This window comes from Herpailurus yagouaroundi, unplaced genomic scaffold (assembly GCF_014898765.1).
Source record: "Herpailurus yagouaroundi ecotype Mexico unplaced genomic scaffold, PumYag 139, whole genome shotgun sequence".
Lineage (NCBI taxonomy): Eukaryota > Metazoa > Chordata > Mammalia > Carnivora > Felidae > Herpailurus > Herpailurus yagouaroundi.
The window spans coordinates 3409984-3429219 of record NW_024412394.1 but is presented as its reverse complement, the minus strand read 5'-3'; the positions used below and the strand labels follow the sequence as shown (position 1 = coordinate 3429219).

General features: G+C 43.7%; 1 protein-coding gene across 2 annotated transcripts in view; it reads left to right on the top strand.

Moving 5' to 3' along the window:
* The window catches only part of STK38 (serine/threonine kinase 38), a 39717-nt gene extending 26018 nt beyond the window's left edge, over nt 1–13699 (top strand). For both annotated transcript variants that reach the window (XM_040473344.1, XM_040473343.1), the window contains exons 8-14: nt 1997–2099; nt 2910–2971; nt 8226–8343; nt 9642–9765; nt 9954–10049; nt 11110–11204; nt 11681–13699. In XM_040473344.1, coding sequence (XP_040329278.1) covers nt 1997–2099; nt 2910–2971; nt 8226–8343; nt 9642–9765; nt 9954–10049; nt 11110–11204; nt 11681–11811 — 729 coding nt within the window. In that variant the 3' untranslated portion in view covers nt 11812–13699. The remainder of the gene's footprint in view (nt 1–1996; nt 2100–2909; nt 2972–8225; nt 8344–9641; nt 9766–9953; nt 10050–11109; nt 11205–11680) is intronic.
* The last annotated feature ends 5537 nt before the right edge of the window (nt 13700–19236 follow it).

Below are 19236 nucleotides of genomic sequence, written 5' to 3'. Positions count from 1 at the left end.
AGGATACCTACAGAATTCCCTGAAAATTTAGGCTTGAATAGCATTTGTTCCAGGTACTGCTTTTTAAGACACTCTCTTTTCTTAGAGGTGTCCAGGTGAAATGTAATTTTGAGAACTCTAAATTAAACTCTGTTCCTTGACTTATACAACAAGTTGTTTAAAAATCTGAAAAAAATGATACCAGGTTAGCAGGTTCAAATCTGTCTTTGTTTGGTAGTTTACTTTGTTGGGCATACATACACGCATGGGTATACACACACACACGGCCAAACCTAATGGGATTTCTTCAAAACAAAACAAAATAAAACTGACCCATCTGAGCAGGGCTTCTGTAGCCTCATGTATCCTGAGAAGTTTGTATATTAAGGCCCAACGATGTCCTGGAGGAAGGTGGTATGGATAGATCACAGATGTTGAAGTCTTCGGCCACACCACTTTTTTTTTTTTTTTTTTAAGTTTATTTATTTATTTTGAGAGAGAAAGCAGCAGCAGGGGGTGGGGGTGTGGAACAGAGAGAGAGAGAGAGAATCCCAGGCAGGCTCCACACTATCAGCACGGAGCCTGGTGCGGGGCTTGAACTCACAGACCATGAGATCGTGACCCGAGCTGAAGCCAGGAGCTGGACTCAACTGACTGAACCACCCCAGTGCCCCCTGGCCACACCACTTCTAAGTGTGTGACCTTGAGCAATGTAGATCCCTGAGCATCAGGATTCCCTCCCCTATTTTTGGTTTTACCTCCTTATCTACTTGAAATTTCACTACCCCAAGAACACCTGTCTCTTACTTAGAGCTAGTGCCAGGCACTAGGTTAAGATCTTTACATGCATTAATTGTCATCATTCCTACCAGGAAGATATTATCTCCATTTTCCAGGTGGGATCAGGGGATTGGAGAGGGTAAGGGAATCTTGGGTCTGGGAGAAGGAACATGGATTGATTTTTGGCTTTGGTTCTGCCATTTCACCAGCAAGTCATTTAATGAGTCTGAGTCAGTGAAATGTGACTTAAGAGTTATAAATGAGATTACACATTTAAAGCGTGGGGCCTGGCTCAGAGGAGGTGTGAGTGTTCCTTGAAGAGTATGATAAAGTCAGACACTTATGACTGAAATACAGTATAGCAACATTTGTCAAGAACTATGTAATAAAGTTTATTCTCTGTCTTTGGAATAATTTATTCCTTGGAATGTATCCTAATGAAATAGTTCAAGCAGAGAAGAAGTTATATGAACAAAGATTTATTTACTCATTAACAATCGTTTATTAAGACCATCCTCTGTACTATGCATGGTTAGATTTGGGGGCACAGACCCTCTCTATCACAGGGTGCTTATAATCCACATTACATGGAGTGAGGAATTAGAAATGGAATAAACACCCAATATGAGGAGGATGGTTAGGTAAACAATGATGTACTGAGTCATTTGAATATTATGTACACATTAAAAATGGTGATTTTGAAGACCATATAGAAACACAGGAATATTTGAGTGCATTAGTTTAAGAAGTAGTAAGAGTATCTTTATTTTTTTAAGTTTATTTTGAGAGAGCGAGGGGCAGAGAGAGAGGGAGAGAGCGAGAATCCCGAGCAGGCTCTGCATATCAGCGTGGAGCCTGACTTGGGGCTCAAACTTACAGACTGCGAGATCACAACCTGAGCTGAAACCAGGAGTCAGACGCTTAACCGACTAAGCCACCCAGGAGCCCCAAGAAGTAGTAAAAGTGTTTTTAGATGCCATGGAGAGTTCAACTATGTTGGGAAGTTTATGTTTGGACAAACAGATAATATGTAAGAATTGAAATACTTTTATTCGAATAATAGGATTTGGGGTGATCTTTTAAAAATTTATTTTTAATTTATTTTTCCCTATAATGAAAGAAAAAAAGACAGTATACTTTGTGGGGGTGTATTGGATACTATAAGGAGCTAGAGAATAGAATGTCTGTTCCACATCCATGAATGTTCATCCATTACCTTGTTTCTTCTTCCCCATAGGGCCACGTGAAGCTTTCTGACTTTGGCCTTTGCACAGGACTGAAAAAAGCACATAGGACTGAATTTTATAGGAATCTGAACCACAGCCTCCCCAGTGATTTCAGTAAGTGTAAACAATGATGTTAGCCTTTTTATCCCTTACCTGGGCATAGAAGAGCTGTTACCCTGGTAACCAAAATATGCAGGACAGATTAGGAGATTCTCCTGGCATGAATCTAGAGAATAAAAATATCTTCTCAGGTGTGCCTGTGGTTTTTATTGTATGTGAGGCAAGATGAGTGCTACCAGATGTACTAAGGCTGATGTTGCAAAGAGCCTTCTTTGGAGCTCTACTGAGAAGGTTACTGGGGATGAATGTGGGGCAGGCAAGCAAAAGGAGTAGAGGAAAATGTCCTGGGACCAGCTCCAGATTAGATTTATCCCAGGTGCTTCTTTCTGTCGTGGCAGAAAGACATTGATCTTTATGAGTGTTACTTTCACTCCAGTCCTGTCAAACCATTGAAACTGTGTGGTACAGTTACAGTTTATCCTGGAGAACTGAAGCCAAAAATGTACTATAAATTCAGAAGTCTCCGATTATGTACCAAGTACTCTTCTTGGAAACTTGATGGTAGCTTTGAGAAATTATCAGTGTCTAGGTCCACTTTGGGACCTTTGCTTCTGATGAAACTGTATTCCCCGTAATTCTGATGAAGGCCTGGCCACATGATCCACGTGACTGTATGATTCTTTGAGCTAATGCTTCAGTGCCTTTGATTTGGATTTACAGACTTGCTGGGAAGTGTTATTCAGAATTACTAATGTATGGGCAGAAAAGCAAAACTTTAAGGCTTCATGTGGCTTGAACCAGCCCAAAAAAGTAGTAAACATACCTGTTTGAACTTTGATTAGAACTTGTTGTCTCTACTTTCAGCTTTCCAGAACATGAATTCCAAAAGGAAAGCAGAAACCTGGAAAAGAAATAGACGTCAGCTAGTAAGTAATATCTGTGGCTTCTTAAATGCTACAAACCAAGTATGAACAAATTTTAAAAATAGGTACATAAATGTGCATTCAGTAAATGTTTACAGCACATCTGTTCCTTGCTTTTAAGATTATCTTAATAGAACGCTGTCATTGTGTCCGTGGAGCGAAAGGTAATCTTTTGAAGGAGGGAAGATAGTATTGTTCAGGTTGTGACATTTTCAGTGGAGGACTTCATTTTGAGTTCTTACGTTCGTGACAAGCCCTTTCCTTCCTACTCCCCTTGTTGCCTGTTTTTATGGTGGTAAAGGGGTTATCTTTAAGCTGGAGGTCTCTCAAGATGAAACTAAGTTACAAATACCTACCCAGAGCTTTAAGGCAGTGGGTCTCAAACTTTTGCAATTTTGATTCACTTAGGCAAGTCAGACTCTTCAATTCACCTGCCCCACCCTTTCCTACCTTGTGGTGGAAAAGAGGACTTAGTGATAAAAATTGGAGAGCAGTTTAAGGGAAGTGCTTATAATTTACTTTATAAGTATTTAAGTATATACACATAAAATTATGTGCTACAAGCTTAAAAATAAGTAACATTATTGCATTTACCTATTGATAGTATGTTGGAAGTTATTTAAATAAGTACAGATTAACCAGTGAAATATTGCAGTCTAGGCAAACTTTTATTCTGAATCATTCATTTATATTTGAAGTGCAGTCCAGTGTCTAGTTCTTGGAAAATTATTGACCGGACATCATAGAAATGTGTATCACCACGTTCTTAGGCTTCGTTAGAAACCCATAGCAAATGAAGTAAATGATGGTAAAGTTAAACTAACAACTGGTCGTAGGAAGCAAGAGTAGCGGCTGGGGAAAATGATGACTGACTCGGAATGATGGCCACGCACGTGTATCATCTGGAAATGGCGGCACCTCTGCTAGTCGGTGTATACGGTAGTGACTTGGCAGGTTTGTCAAATAGTGTGTTCGGTCAGACTTCTTATTCTTAGTGAAACGCTGAATCAGAGTTCTCTGTAGTATCTTTAGTAACTCATTTAGTAGGTCGCTGGTAGTAGCTGGCTGTCATGGTGAAAAAGGATGCCTGTAAGGTTAAGAAAGCATCAAAAGAAAGGCTTGCATTTTTTGATTTGAGGCCCACTGGTAGGCCTCAGACCATGCTATGAGCATAATGAATATTTTTGTTAAACCTGGGCCGTGGAGGAGGCATGGTCTTAAACCAAACACTTCTGGAGATGTGGTAACTGAAATTCATCTTTGATATCTTTTTTCTAACATTAACTTGGGGATACTTAAAGTTGGTATAGTCAGTCACATCATAGTCTCCTTTCCTTAGGAACTCTGATACTCTTGAAGTGTTTGAATTCTATATGTGGTTGAAAAACTGTTTACATAGCTTGTTGAGGGTTAGGAAATGCCAGGAACAAATTTGATCAGATGCTTCTATTGTGTCTCTCCATAGAGTAGTAGATCTTAACCTTGGCTGCACATCAGAATCACCTGTGGACTTCAGAACCTATTGATGTCTGGGTCCCACTCCCAGAGATTGATTCGGTTGGTTTGGGGCATATAATCTGTGTATTTGATTTTTTGAAAGGACTCTGGGTGATTTTACTGTATAGTGAAGGTTGAGGGCCTCCACTAAAGAGACTGTTTCTTAAATAGTAGCTCCTGCATTATTGGGAAACTGATATTTACCTGTGTTTTGGAAGCTAATGTAAGATAAGGCTCTTCTGTGATTTTTTATTATTTTTTTTAAAGCAAGCCAGGGTTTAACTTTTGGCCACTGGGCTAAAATATTTATATTTATTTTTTTAAGTAATCTCTGCCCAACGTGGGACTCGAATTTGCAACCTTGAGATGAAGTTACATGCTCTACCAACTGAGCCACCAGGCACCCCAATCCCTGGTTTTATAATACAAATCTTTTAACAAATAAGATTTACTTAGCGCTTGGCTTTGCTGTAATAAATCTACTTTCTGAATTGAAGGGTTGCTGTAGTTTCTTAGCCTTTATAAATAGAATGAAAATACTTCTTGGGGAGGGTCCAGTCTGTGTCTCAGACTTTATTTTTACTTCTTTATTTAAAGTTATTTATTTTTTTTGAGAGAGAGCAAGCATGCATGCACATTTGAGCAGGGGCTGGGGCAGAGAGAAGGGAGAAGGAGAGAGAGAATCCCAAGCAGGCTCCACGCAGTCAGTGCAGAGCCTGACTGGGGCTCTATCCCATGAACTGTGAGATCGTGACCTGAGCTGAAATCGAGAGTCAGATGCCTAAACAACTGAGTCACCCAGGCGCCCCCATGTCTCAGACTTTGAAACAACTGGCATTTATGTTACTTAATATTTGTATTTAAGAGAAAACCACATAAAAAAAAAAAACAATGTACAATTCTATATGGAAAAAATGGATTCCTGTCTTACAGTATACACAAAAATAAATTGTAAATGGAAAATAAAACTTGAAAATTTTTAGAAGAAAGAACAGGGCAGTGTATTCATGATCTTGGAGTAAGGAAGGATTTTTTTTTTTTTTTAATATGAAGATAAAAGAAGTACAGATCATAAAACTTGATTTTACTACTTTAAAGGAAAAAAAACCCTTCTGTATATTGAAAGACATAAACAAATGAAAAATAAACCACATGCTCCCACTGCTTTGGGATTATCTTATAATTCATGTGCATGCCCTACAAGCAGCACTTCTGCCCCTAGTCATATGGTCTGGGGCATCTTGTGCTTGGGAACCAGGAGCCATGGATAAGAATGTTCACTGCATTTTTGTAATAGCAAAAAACTGGAACTAACCCAGTGTCCATAGACAGGAAAATGGTTACACTGTGGGATAGAATATTTTACAACCATGAAAATAGTTCAACTACAGCTGCATGTGACATCATGGACCAATTTTAGGAACAAGACATTGAGAAGAAAAATAGCAGAAGACTGCATGTAGAATGACATCATTTTTACAAAGCCCCCAAATAAAACTAAGATCTCATTTAGAGAGAGACGTGGGCAAAATTAAATTTCTTTAGGAATGATAAACAAAATTGACCTGTAAGGTCAGATTAGGAGGTTAGGAGAGGTGGGCTGACAGAAGGGAGAGGAGTGCAAATTTAGGTCTAATGACATTGGGAATAATTCAGTTCTTTAGTTGAACTTACAGTTATTCATTTTTATTATGCTTCATAATTTGATAATTACACATTTTTGGGTATATAATAAATTATCACATCACTTAAAAATGGTAATAAAAATGATAATCCTCACACTGGGAGAAGATATTTTCAATTTCTAAAACTAAAAAAGGATTAATTTCCTGAATCCCAGGATTAATGCCGTGATTCATAGAGAATTCCAATGAATCAATTAAAAAAAAAAAGATAAATGCAACTAAAAAAACAAATGGGCAAAGGATCTGAATGGGAATTCACAGAAAAAAGGACCTGAGTGGCTAATTAATATATAAATACATGTTCAAGCTTACTAGAAATAAAGGAAATGCAAATTAAAACATAAGATCCCATTTCATGTTCATCAGATTGGCAAAAATTAGAAAGTCTGACAAAACCAAGTGTTGGTGAGATATGGAATACCAGGAGCTCATCCCCGCTGGGGGTGTTTAAATGGGTATAACCACTTTGGATGCTAGTTGGAAGACATCTGGTTAAGTTGGAGATGTTCATAACGCAAGACCCAGTGACACTGTTTCTGGTATATCCTCGAGAGAAATTCTCACTGTAGTGCCCAGGAGGTGTCACGGGAATGTTTACTCAGGTGTTGTCATAGTGAAACATTAGAAGCAACAGAAGAATGGATAAAAAAAACATTATGACATTTGTATAATGGACAGGTGTACAGCAGTGAAATGGGTGAGCCAGAGCTCTGTGAATAAATCTCAAAATCATAATGTTAAGTTAAATAAGCAAGTTGTAGCATTATGTAGAATAATTAACCACCAGATGAAACCTTTTATTAAAAGTTGAAATGTTCGGGAAGTAATATCATGCCAGTTATGCAAATATTCATACAAGCATAGCACTGCAACTTTAGGGTGATTTTGACTTCAGTAGGAGAGGAGGGAGGATCTGGTTTTAATTGTGTAGTTTTGTGTTTAAAAAAATTGATCTGAGACAAATACTCATCTTGTTAGTATGGGCAGTTGGTACACATGTGTTGTATTGTCCTGTTTTTTTTTTTTTTCTGTATGTTTGCAGTATTCCATAGTAAATATTTTCCAAAGACAACACAGGTATAATTTTTTTTTATTTTAGAAGTTCTACAAGGGCGCCTAGGTGGCTCAGTTATCCGACTTCAGCTCAGGTCATGATCTCGCAGTTTGTGAGTTCAGGCCCCGCGTCGGGCCCTGTGCTGACAGCTCAGAGCCTGGAGTCTTCTTCGGATTCTGTGTGTCCTCCTCTCTCTGCCCTTCCTCCACTCGTGTGCTCTCTCTCTCTCTCTCTCAAAAATAAATAAATGTTAAAAAAAAAAAAAGTACTATAATATCAGAAGCACTTAGATAAATCTGAGTCTTCTGTGTTGTAAACTCTCAAATTCTGAGCACAGTGGAGGGCTCTGAGTGTACTTCCCCCTGGTATTGTAGTCCTTGTATATGACAGTAGATTACTTGAATTTAGAAAAATTTCCCCTAAGAACTATTTACATAAATAAGTAAATTTGGTAAATTGATGTAAATCTCTAACCTATAGGATATGACTAGCTTGTGATAGATAATAAAGCTTCCCTTTACGATTTTGTCAAATCGAGGAATGTTGGTGGTAGAAAGAGGGAGGATTTAGACAAGGTATTAAATTTGCACACTGAGCTCTGCCACTTAACTAGTTCTGAGCCTGTGAACAAAGCTGCTTTGGGAGTTAGATTTTTTGTATCTGCAAAGTTGGACTACTAAAGTCCTCTTTACCGAGTTGTGTCAGGACTAAATAGGCTCATAAGCATTTAAGTACAGAGCCTGGCATTCTCTGGGTACTCAGTCACTTACGGTACTAGTGAACATGGATCCTGTGTCCTGGTGGACTGTGGGCTTTGGCTATATTTGGGAATGGTCTCTCGCCTCACTGTTCATTTTGGAAGTGCTCTGGCAAATCAGACTTGCCATTAAGCTCCTGGGCCATCCTGTGCAGTTAGTTTGGGGGTAGCCATAGATGGTGCTTGAAACCTTTGGTCTCTGGAGCAGAACTCTGGGCACCCTCCTGCCTGCTGAGCCCCCCTGATGCGTGCTACCTGTTTCAGGCTTTCTCCACAGTAGGCACTCCTGACTACATCGCTCCTGAGGTGTTCATGCAGACCGGGTACAACAAGCTCTGTGATTGGTGGTCGCTCGGCGTGATCATGTACGAGATGCTTATCGGTAAGTTGCATGCTTTCAGGGGCTTTCTCTGTGCAGCCAGGGTTGAGTCGCATACTGATAATAGACTGTTTCGATTAGGGGTGGTCTAAGCACTTCTCCCCTCTTGTCTTTCAACGTGAAGTTTCCTAGGCAGAAAGCTCGGCCGTCAAATAGCCAAGTATATTCTCTGGCCTGCTGGCATTCTGCGGTTGCTTTGCTGATCGTTTATCCATTCTGCATTTTCATCCTCTCCATCTGGCAGCTCTTTCAGTCACTGACATTTGTTACACATTCGTTGTATGCAGGGAACTTTAACTGGGCGTTGCCTCACATGCTCTTTACTTATTTGCTGTCCCCTTCCTTTCTCTAAGCCTTCAAAGCATGGAATCCTCTGATCTCTCTCCCTCTTATTTGGATGGTGTGTCTGGGTATTTGGGGGACACTCTGGTCGGCGGGGGGTGGGGTGGTCATATGCCCGAGAGCACTAGAAGAGTAAGTGTATCGTGGCTGTACTGAGTGATTCTGTGGGTGACTAGTGTGGCCTCTGGCGGCGTTGTCTCTGGAGACGCTGGATGGATGCCGGTGGAGGCAGATGTGATCTGTGTGGAGGGCATGCGGAGTAATATGGTATGAGAGTATTTATCCTCTTGCCTCGTAGTTCTCAGTAAGAGGCATGGTGGTCACTTTTAAAGCCTGTGGTTTTTTTTTGTTTGTTTGTTTGTTTGTTTGTTTTGTTTATTTCTGAGACAGAGAGAGACAGAGACAGAGCACGAGTGGGGGAGGGGAGAGAGAGAGGGAAATACAGAATCCAAAGCAAGCTCCAGGCTCTGAGCCGTCAGCTCAGAGCCCGACGTGGGGCTCGAACCCACCAACTGCGAGATCGTGACCTGAGCCGAAGTCGGACGCTTAACGGATTGAGCCATCCAGGCGCCTCCCTGTTTTTTTTCTTACCAACTTGTTTGGCACTTTACCCGCATAAGGATATTCCTAGAACGGAGTCATTTCTTAATGATGTTCCACCCTTTCCTCTCTTCTTTGGCGCAGTGGTTTCCATGTGTGCAGCCTCTGTGTGTCCTCCTTTCTTTTCCCAACTTCAGCTCTGAGCCGGCTCCTTTTGTGGTACCAGAAGCACAAACTCACTTTGGGTTTAGGAGTTTGGGGGAGAATGAAAAATTAGTTCAGATGTTTTCTGGAATGAGTGGAAATCTTGTGCGTGTCATGGAGGGTTGAAGATATATAGAATCATCTTAAGGAGAATACTGTCAGGCAGATTCAAAGTTCTGGGATGTAAAAGCTCTGAAGTGCTTTTTTTATTACAGGCTACCCACCTTTCTGTTCTGAGACCCCTCAAGAGACATATAAGAAGGTGATGAACTGGAAAGAAACTTTGACTTTTCCTCCAGAAGTTCCTATTTCTGAGAAAGCCAAGGATCTAATTTTGAGGTATTAGAGAACACTTCCCACCCAGGCTTTTTGACATGAATGAATTCATATTTTTAAACTTAAATTATTACCTGGTCTGCCCCCTCTCTCTCCCATCCCTTTGTTTAAAAAAGGGGGGAGGGGGGCATTCTTTTTCATTTTCCAAAGTGATTACTTGAGGTATGCTGAAAGGCCTCTGTGTTTTCCAGATTCTGCTGTGAGTGGGAACATAGAATTGGAGCCCCTGGAGTTGAGGAAATCAAAAGTAACTCTTTTTTTGAAGGCGTTGACTGGGAACATATCAGGTATATCCATATAAAAGTTTTCGGGATTATTTTAGAAAGTCTGTAATTTGTTTAATAGTAATTTAGAAACACTGTTATTGGTAAGTCACGTAAGGGAAGAGAGCTGCTCAGAGATTCAGGGTCTTTTCTTGTCTTTGTTCGTGGTGAGGATTGGGAGTTGGGGCTTCCTGTCAGCCGTGTGGCGTGGGGTATGGGGAAGCCAGCAGTTATTTCCAGAGTGAAGTGAACTTCGGGTTCCGTGGTGAAGGGAGCACCTAAGAAGCACGTTGCCCTTGCTTTTACCTAGAACACACCAGCTTCTCTATACCAGGGGGCCACAGCAGGGCTGTCCCCACGCGTAGGGAGGTAGGGAAGAAAGAGGAAGAAGTATGGGGGTGGGGAGGGAGGTGGACGTGGCCACGGTGGCGGTTGCGGAGCGCAGCCAGTGGCAGCAACAGCCTGCACCGCCTGCTGCCGTCCGACCTTCTTACTCAGGTTGGTTGGTTGCCAGACAGAAGGCGAAGACGTCATCTCTCGTGATTGTGTTCTGACTTACATTCCTGTAAGTTTTACCTCCGCCTCAGCCACTCTCTCTGTTGACAACCTCTGGTAGAAGGAAGCGCAGAGCCTTTCGTGAGGGAGCACCCAGAGGTTTACTTGCCCTTTTTACAGACAGGGCAGGCCTTGAGGGGAGTGCATTGTTTAGATTTTCATTTTTCTCACTATTTTTGTCTTTCTTCCCAGCTGTGAAAAATTGTTATTTGTATTTTTTCATTTAGTTTGGATGCGGTCAGGTGGCGTGGTCGCTCGGTGTCACGAGCTTTTCAGAGAAAGTAAACGCTGCCTGCCAGCGGATAGTCCTCCCACGTCAGACCCGGGGGCTTTTTAAGTTTATTTTGAGAGCGAGCGAGTGAGCGAGCACAGGCCGGGGAGGGGCAGAGAGAGAGCAAGAGAGAGAATCCCAAGCAGGCTCTGTGCTATCAGCGCCCCGACCAGAGGGCTTTTTTGGAGAAAGACTTAATCAGCAGTGATCCGCGTGATTACTGACCACAGTCATTTTTGACATGTCTGTTCTTGGCAGAGAGAGACCTGCTGCAATATCTATTGAAATCAAAAGCATCGATGATACCTCAAACTTCGATGAGTTTCCGGAATCTGATATCCTTAAGCCAACAGGTAATATCCCCAACACTGCCTCCTGCTGCCTCATAGGTACATCATTTCCGCTCCCATTTTGGGGTCGTGTTTACAAGTCAGGTAGAGGAACATCAGTTCTTTCGGTTCTTTGCGAGTAGTTTTGCAGTGCTAATGCTGGGCAGCAGTGACACCTTGTCGAATGGAGACTGAATACAAACTCCCATGTTTGAACTGGATGGGTAAATCACACAGGTTTGTTCTTTGGTTTTTATTTGTTAAATTAAAGGTTAGATGACCTGAAAGGACGGAAGTGGGAAAATACAACTTTTAAAGTATCCGTGAAAAATAGGAGGTTCAAAGAACATAGGCAAGCAAACGCAGGCAGTTTGCAGAGTGAAAAACAATGTTTCCCAACTAGAAACTGTGGTACCTTCTTCAGAATGTCATGTCTTCAGTACTGAGTAGTCCATTTGGGTAAGGCAGTGAATCAATTCTCACATCTATTTTTTTCCCAGTGGCTACAAGTAATCACCCTGAGACTGACTACAAGAACAAAGACTGGGTCTTCATCAATTACACATACAAGCGCTTTGAGGGCCTGACGGCTCGGGGGGCTATACCTTCCTACATGAAAGCAGCAAAATAGTATCCTTGAACTAGAACCCTAAATGGAGCGGAGTTCTTTGTACAACATTGCGGTTTTCCTCTCACATGCTCTTTTGAAAGAGTTCCCAAGAAGTTTCCGGAACCCACCGGTGTGTCATGGTAAACTCCTGAAACGCGATAGTAAGTGGAGTCTCTTCCATAATGCATCCGAAAACCTGTAGAACAAAGACGACCATTTCTACTGCATCGGCCATAAACAGCTGTGCTGCTTCTTCAGAAGCATCGTGAGCCAATTTGATAGAGGTTTTAAAAAACTCATTTTCCTAAGTTCATCAGAATGAAGGAGAAAAAACAGCCATCACCAAACATTATTGAGATTGTAACACGTACTTCTTGAATATCAGCCAATTTCTGTGATTTTTGTGACAGACACGCTTTCTGCCAAGCCCACCAAGTATTTCTTTTCCTTCACAGCTAAAAGCTCCATAGTACTAAGGAAATAAAGCAATAACGAAAGCCTCAGCAGCCAGCACTCTGGCTCAAGGAGACGCCCCACTGTCCTCTGAGGGGGTGGTGGGGGGCTTCTCCCCATACCTCGGCCTCGGGCGAGTGGCTTGGATAGCCACCATTCACGGTGCACTTTATTTATGGTACTAGCATAAAGACCCGCAATCCAGTGATTTCTCTCCTCCTGCCCATCTAAAATACTCAAGCTGCTTTTCTGAGTGTTGATGGGGGATACTAGCTCCATCTCTCAGTGCTTTCAGAAGGCCCAGAAGCCACGGGGCCTTGCCGAGGAGTCCCAGATCACGTGGAAAACCTTCAGTGTCTCTTCATGGCCGTATCAGAAAATCCCTAAGACGGACGTTGTCGTGGACCAGCGATAGCCGCAGGCGCTGCCAGCAGGAACTCGGTTCCTTCCTGGGAACACAGCAGGGAGAGTCCGGGCAGAGGCAGGAAGCCTGGAACCCCTCTTGGCTAAGGTGCTGCTCCTGCTTGGTCTCTGGAACCTCCTTGGAAGCGAAGGAACCAGCCCCCTAGAAAGTGCAGAGCCAGCCTACGAATCCGTGTAAAGTTCACTCCTCAGTCCTTGATGCAGCCGTGTTTTGTCTTCTCTCTCGGTATTTCTCCTCTCCGATTTAAGTAACCATTTTGCCTTGGAATCATGATTACGAATTTTTCCTTTGCAGATGCCTTCCTGGGGGATGCGCCTCCCCACCCAAAGGGTAGCCTGCAGCTCTGGCTGACCAGGCCTCTCCGTTGTGGCATTCTCACGAGAGACCCTCTGAATTTTAGCACAAAGTGCCTTTTCTTTCACAGCTGCCACCACCTTTAGAGGAATTTTGCTGCGTCAGAAAAATGTGGAGGCTCCATTTTAATGCATTATTTTAAAATTTTTGATAACTCTTCAAGCATCATTTGCACCTGTGTGGTAATTTTGCCTGTTGCAAAGCATCATGGCCAACCTACAACTGGGAGTCTGCTTTCTGCTAGGCTTGAGCTTAGGATCAACTTGACAGTGTGTCCTAGCTCAGCCATTCAGCAAAGAAAAATGGGGTAATATCAGAGTTACAGTAGTAAATGAAACTGCTTTGGGTTTTAATGTCTTAGAGGAAGAAAAAAAAGGAATATAGGGAAGTATTAACTTTGGATGAAGGTAATGTTTGCCCCTTAATCTTTCATTCATGGTCTGTTAGTGACAAGGAAGTAAATGAGATTCTTTTGTGTAACTTGGTAGTTCCTTTGTATTACCCAATAGTTGACGTTTTGATCCCCAGGTGTTTTGCAAGTATGTGTGGTAAGCACGCTCAAGAGAAGTTAACAGGAGTGGTGATGGTGTGTGGGGAGTGGCAGGGGATGGTTTGTTTTAGGGGAAAATGCCCACATTTTAAACTTCTGAATAAAACTGTGTGAGAAAACACCGTGAACCTGATGTGTTTTAAAGCAAGTGTGGCTTGTGACTCTAAGGGGCAGAGTGCTGGTGGCTTCTTCCAGCCCCGTTGTCTGCGGACCACTGGAACACTGCCTCCCCGTATGCAGGCAGAGTGTTTTTCTGGCTCGGGGAGGCTGGGACCTACTTTCGCGTTCGCTGAGAACGCGTCTTCTGAATCGGTGTTTGTGTGAGAGCCGCTCTTCTGTTGACCCTGAGCGCCTGTTCTTCCCACCGGCTGCAGGGCTGCACGGTGGGCTCTCCCCCTGCAGCTAGGCCGAGGGCAGGGCGGCTGACAAAAGTGCTGTCAGTTGGTGGGCCCTTTGTACAGCTGTTTACCCCGCCTGGGGTCGACCGGGAACCTCACAGCCTCCTGGGATGGGGCTTCTCGGCCCTCCAGGTCCACCGGGGCAGGAGTCCTGTTGGGTCCCCCTCTGGCTTAGGGAAAGGAGCCCCAGAAAGAGGTGGGAAAGCAAAGGCCATCCGGCGTCAGAACTGCGGCCACAATGTGTATTGTCTTTGCAAAGCTTACGGGTTTCAAGAGACATGTTGGGAACCATTGGCTCAGTGTTGGTCCTGTTCACAGATAGTTCCGTTTCCTGCTCCCGCAGGGGGAGTTAGAAGACAGGACTTGAACTGTATGGCATACTGAAGTGAAACTGAATACTGTCAGCATTCAGTCTCCTCTTGATTCAGGAGTGCATCAGGATTCTCTTCAGTACCGGTTTTTCTGTTTTCATTTTTTAAAAGTAGGCTCCACACCCAGTGTGGGGCTTGGACTCACAAACCTGAGATCGGGAGTCGGATGCTCTTAACGACTGACCGGCCAGGAGCTGTTTCTTTTAGAATTACTTTGAAAAGTTAGCTATGGAGGAGTTCCTCCGGGGTTAATATTCAGGCTCGGAATAGCAGATTGCGGTTTCAAGACTCCCCTATCTGGCATAGTAGGAATCCTCTGCCATCAACTGCCAATGCCTCTTCTCTGAATTGTTTGCTTGGAAAGCATATTTAGGTTTCACTTTCTCCTGTTTGTGTCACTCCTGGCCCTCTGTGTCTAACCCAAATGGTGTTTCTTCTGGAACTCTGAAAGGATTCAGTGAATGGTATTTTTGCTTCCCAGGTAGCACACACTTCCCTGGAATGAGCTATAAGAGCCACCACTGACTTAACCACCTCCATGATGCTTTTTCGGGCATATTTGCAAAGACAAACATCTTGCCCAGGTAACAGTTAAGCATCCATAATATACAGAGCACAGTACTGGACCCTCTGGGAATGCGCCAGGGAGCCTGCCATGGTTCTGAACCGCAGAGCAGTTTGAGAATTCCCGCCAAGTGGCTTGAGAGCAAGCGGCGTCAGCTGTGAAGCCGCTACGTTAGTGCTGGTGTAACAGTCCTGTTAGGCCGACCTGGCGGTGCTGGGGAGCTGAGCGAAGCTCCCCGATGAGGTGAAGCCGCAGTGACTTGGCGGATGCGAGTGAGCGGTCTGGGATTCTGGAGGCCGGCAGGTGTGGGCTTGGAGTGTGGCAGGGGTGTGGAGCCGGTGTTCCTTCCGAACACTGCAGTGGCCTTTGTCGCTTCCCCATTTCCCTCTCCCGCTTCAACTCACTCCCTTCACTTCTGCCCCTCGTGTGAAACATGTATTAATTATCCTGTGCGTGAAACCTGCTAGTCTTCATTTTTATAGTCATTTCTCCTGTCACTGGTGTCCTGACAGCCATATCCATTGACTTCCCTTCAGTCCTCGTCTTGACCAACCTGCCGCACACATACTCTTAAAACAAAAACAAACCTCTGCTCCGACCTGACTTCCTTTTTGGTATTTCTTCTGCTACCACTTAAATGCTGGTGCTCCTCCGAGCAATGCCTTTGCCTTCTTCTTACTCGTGTGATCTCGGTCGTCTCCCCGACCCTGTGACTTCAGCTGCCGTTTCTGCGGTGAGGTCTTCAAAGTGGGCAAGACTTCCTGGACTCCTCCCCGGAGCTCTAGACCATGGAGTCAGGTGACACTAGACACCACCGTCTGGAAGGCCTCACGCAGGCTCAAACGAAAGCCATCCAGAGGAGCTCCTCTTACCTCCGTTATTTTTGAGAGTGAGTGTGCGCACACGCCCAGAGGAGGGAGAGGGAATCCCAAGCAGGCTCTGCACTGTCAGCTCAGAGCCTGATGTGGGGGCCTTGAGCTCATAAACTGTGAAATCAGGATCTGGGCCAAAATCAGGAGCCAGACCCTGAACCATCCATCCGAGGCACCCAGGCGCCCCTCTGCAGGAAACTTCTTACACCGCGCCCATCAGGAAACATGCACAACTCTGGATGCAGCCATCCATCCTAGCAGTGTCTTCATGATTTCTTACTGAATGTGCTGCAGTGGCCTCTTAGCTGACCTTTGTCCCTGGTCCTTCCCCTTTCAAGCCCACTGCCCTCTCTGCTGCCAAAGAAATTCTTTCAAATTTCAAGTCTGATCATGTCGTTCTCCTACATAAAACCCTTTAGGGCTCCTAATAGGTCTTCTAAATGAGACCAGACATCTTTGAGGCAGAAAGAGTCCTGCCTTACTCTGGCTTCATCTCTGCATCACCCCATTTTCCCTATTATCAATTCACCTTTGCTCATATGGTTGAGTTGGCCTGGACTGCCTCCCCTCTGCACATTCATGGATCCAAAACGACAATTTTCATTCTTCACGCTTTGGTTCACGTGTCACTTCTAGAATCCTCTCGTGAAGTCTCCTCATGGTAAATACTGGCTACTCCATCCTTCTGGGTTTCCTGAGCGACCTGGACTGCTCATAGAGGTTTTCCCCCCACACAATTCTAAAACCCCCTTGAAGAGGGTCTCCAGATCGTGTCCCTGTTGTCCTGCAGTGCTTGGCACAGAATATACCCAACAGGCCACGTCTTCAGAGCACGTTCTTCACCTCTGTGCCAATGAAGGCAGACCTGCTAGGGAGGTGCTGGCTTTAGCCCCACTTTGAGTTATTTACCACCAGTAAGCTCCCAGGCTAAGTGAGCTGAGGAAATTCTAAGCAGACACTGGACTAGAGTAAGGCAAAACCAGAGACCAAAGGAGAAACCAGAAGCTCTACGGCAGTGCTTCCAGGGGACCTTTCATTCCTGCCATGGTTCCTCACTTGCTTTAAACCAGAGCCAGAACAGAAAAGTTCGTGAGTTCTCTCGCCTTTCAAACTTACATTTGGCTTTCTGGGGGGGTCCTACTTGGTTGGATTTGAGGATTCAGGAGGTCTTGAATTCCAGTTAACCAGGGACTCAAGAAGGCAGACTATCAGGGTTCTGGAAACTTTGGAGTTACAAAGAAATAGGGTGGGAAAGGCACACACAGGCTCAAAGTGACCCTACAGCCCCACAGGAAAGGAAGAGGCTCTGTTCTGGGCAGTCAAGGTACTACTTCTTTCAGTCCCTTTAATATCTTGACTTCCAACTTTATTTTCTGCTAAAAAACAACACGAACACAAATGATAATATTTTATTATAGAAAAAGCATCCCAAATACAGGATTTCGTAAACACTGGTAGGTGAACAAGTGTAACTTTCAAAGTAAATACAAAGTAAAGAGGTAAAACCTATAAGCATCTTGCCTTTAAGAGAAAACGTACTGTTCTTCCGCAGAGGTGATCCCACCCACAGCACGAACGTGGCTCCGTCTCTACCAGTGAAGGCATCAGGTTCCCTTTCTGAACTCTTATGCCCATTTTAACAATCTCAAAATAATGGCAAGAAGTGGCATTGAATAAATTACTAAAATCCCTTGATTCTTAACTTTCTATTGACTTGATAGAAAAAAAAAAAAAAAGACTCCATATCACACTTTGACAATTTGAGTTAAAAAGCCTGTGCTCTGATTGTTTTCTGCAAATACATCCATCCTTCCTGGGCTTATTCCACAGTATTTTCATAGACTTGTATACATTAGATATCACATTGGTTTCTTGGAATTTAGCTTAAAATAATATTGGCTGTTACAAATTGTGCAGTCTAGCTGCTTTCTAGCTTCCTTACCATTTTTGCTGTCATTTTTTCTGATACTTTCCCTCCACTTTGGAGAAACCGTTAAGTAATCTCACCAGACACATGTTAACACTCTTTGCCCACTCTCCAGCTCAATGCCAAATGTTTCCTAGTTAACGCTACATGATAATGATGCATTAACAAACTCAGATTCTAAACCTCAAATTCAGGTTTATCTTGGCTTGCTGAGATACCTCTGAGTAAGACAGTCTGAGCAAAACCATCTCATTTTGAAGATGGTTCTGTATAAACAGCCTGGCTTACTTATTTAGGCACTTAGAAAAAGAAAAAAACAAAACAAAACACCAAACCTGAGTTCCACCTTTATCAGAAATACCTCTTACCCAGCTGGCCATTAACGGACTCTGAAGGGAATGACGGCAACCCAGCCACTGTCCCCGTGGGGACTGCATGGTCCTGCCATTATGGAATGTCCTGGCCCCAGGAACAAGCAGCTATGGCTAAGGGGAGCCACCAAACTACAGTGATGCTGAGCTCCAGACTGGGAGGGTGGGGGTGCAGAAGAAACCTCCCTCTCCACAAAAAGGGACCTGTGAGCCCCACTTTTCCCTTTGTCACCATCATCTAGGGACACTGGCAGATTTGCCTATACAGGTTTCTAGCTCACTCACCCTATGGGTTGGGGCCAAATGCACATGAACCCACTCTGGGGAGGAAAAAAGAACGACTCCTTGAAAGCCTGAGGAAACTAATCATTTACATAGAACAAAGTGTTATTAAGTACATGCCATACTTTCATACCTGGCTTTTTACCTAAGCAAGAACTAATGAGTTTTAGAGTATTAGCTGCGGCATGTTTATACTTAAATGTTAATACGTAAGATGTACAACAGAAGTTATACTTACCAGACCACACAGTTAATTCTGACTTCCTCTGTGATGGCACGGAAGTCAACTGATAAGCATAAAGCACCATTAAACAATTATCTGGGCTGGTCAGTGGGTATGAGTGTAGGGCTGGTAAGGTTAAAGCCAAACCTGACAAATGAGCCCATGAGTTTCACAGACCTAAAAGTAACCTCTGGCTACAAAAAACACTAATCCTAAACTTTAACCCTTGCCATCAGCCTTACAAACTGGATGCCAGTGGTAGTCAGAAGAACTCTGTAGGTGGGAGATGGCTCAGTTTAACCCCTTACTTCTACTTCTTTACGAGTAATGAACAGAGCATTGATTTCCACTGTGCTGCTGGTCACATGCACAAGACAACACACTTCTTAAGAACATTCTTGTTCTTCAAGCCTGGAAAGAGCAGCTTTTGACATCCATCTGACTTTACTTTTGGAGGACTAGGGCAGTCATAAAATGGAATCCACTGGGGCACCTGGGTGGCTCAGTAGGTTGAGCATCCGACTTCGGCTCAGGTCATGATCTCACAGCTTGTGAGTTCGAGCCCCATGTCAGGCTCTGTGCTGACAGCTCAGAGCCTGGAGCCTGCTTCAAATTCTGTGTCTGTCTCTCTCTCTGCCCCAACGACTTGCATTCTG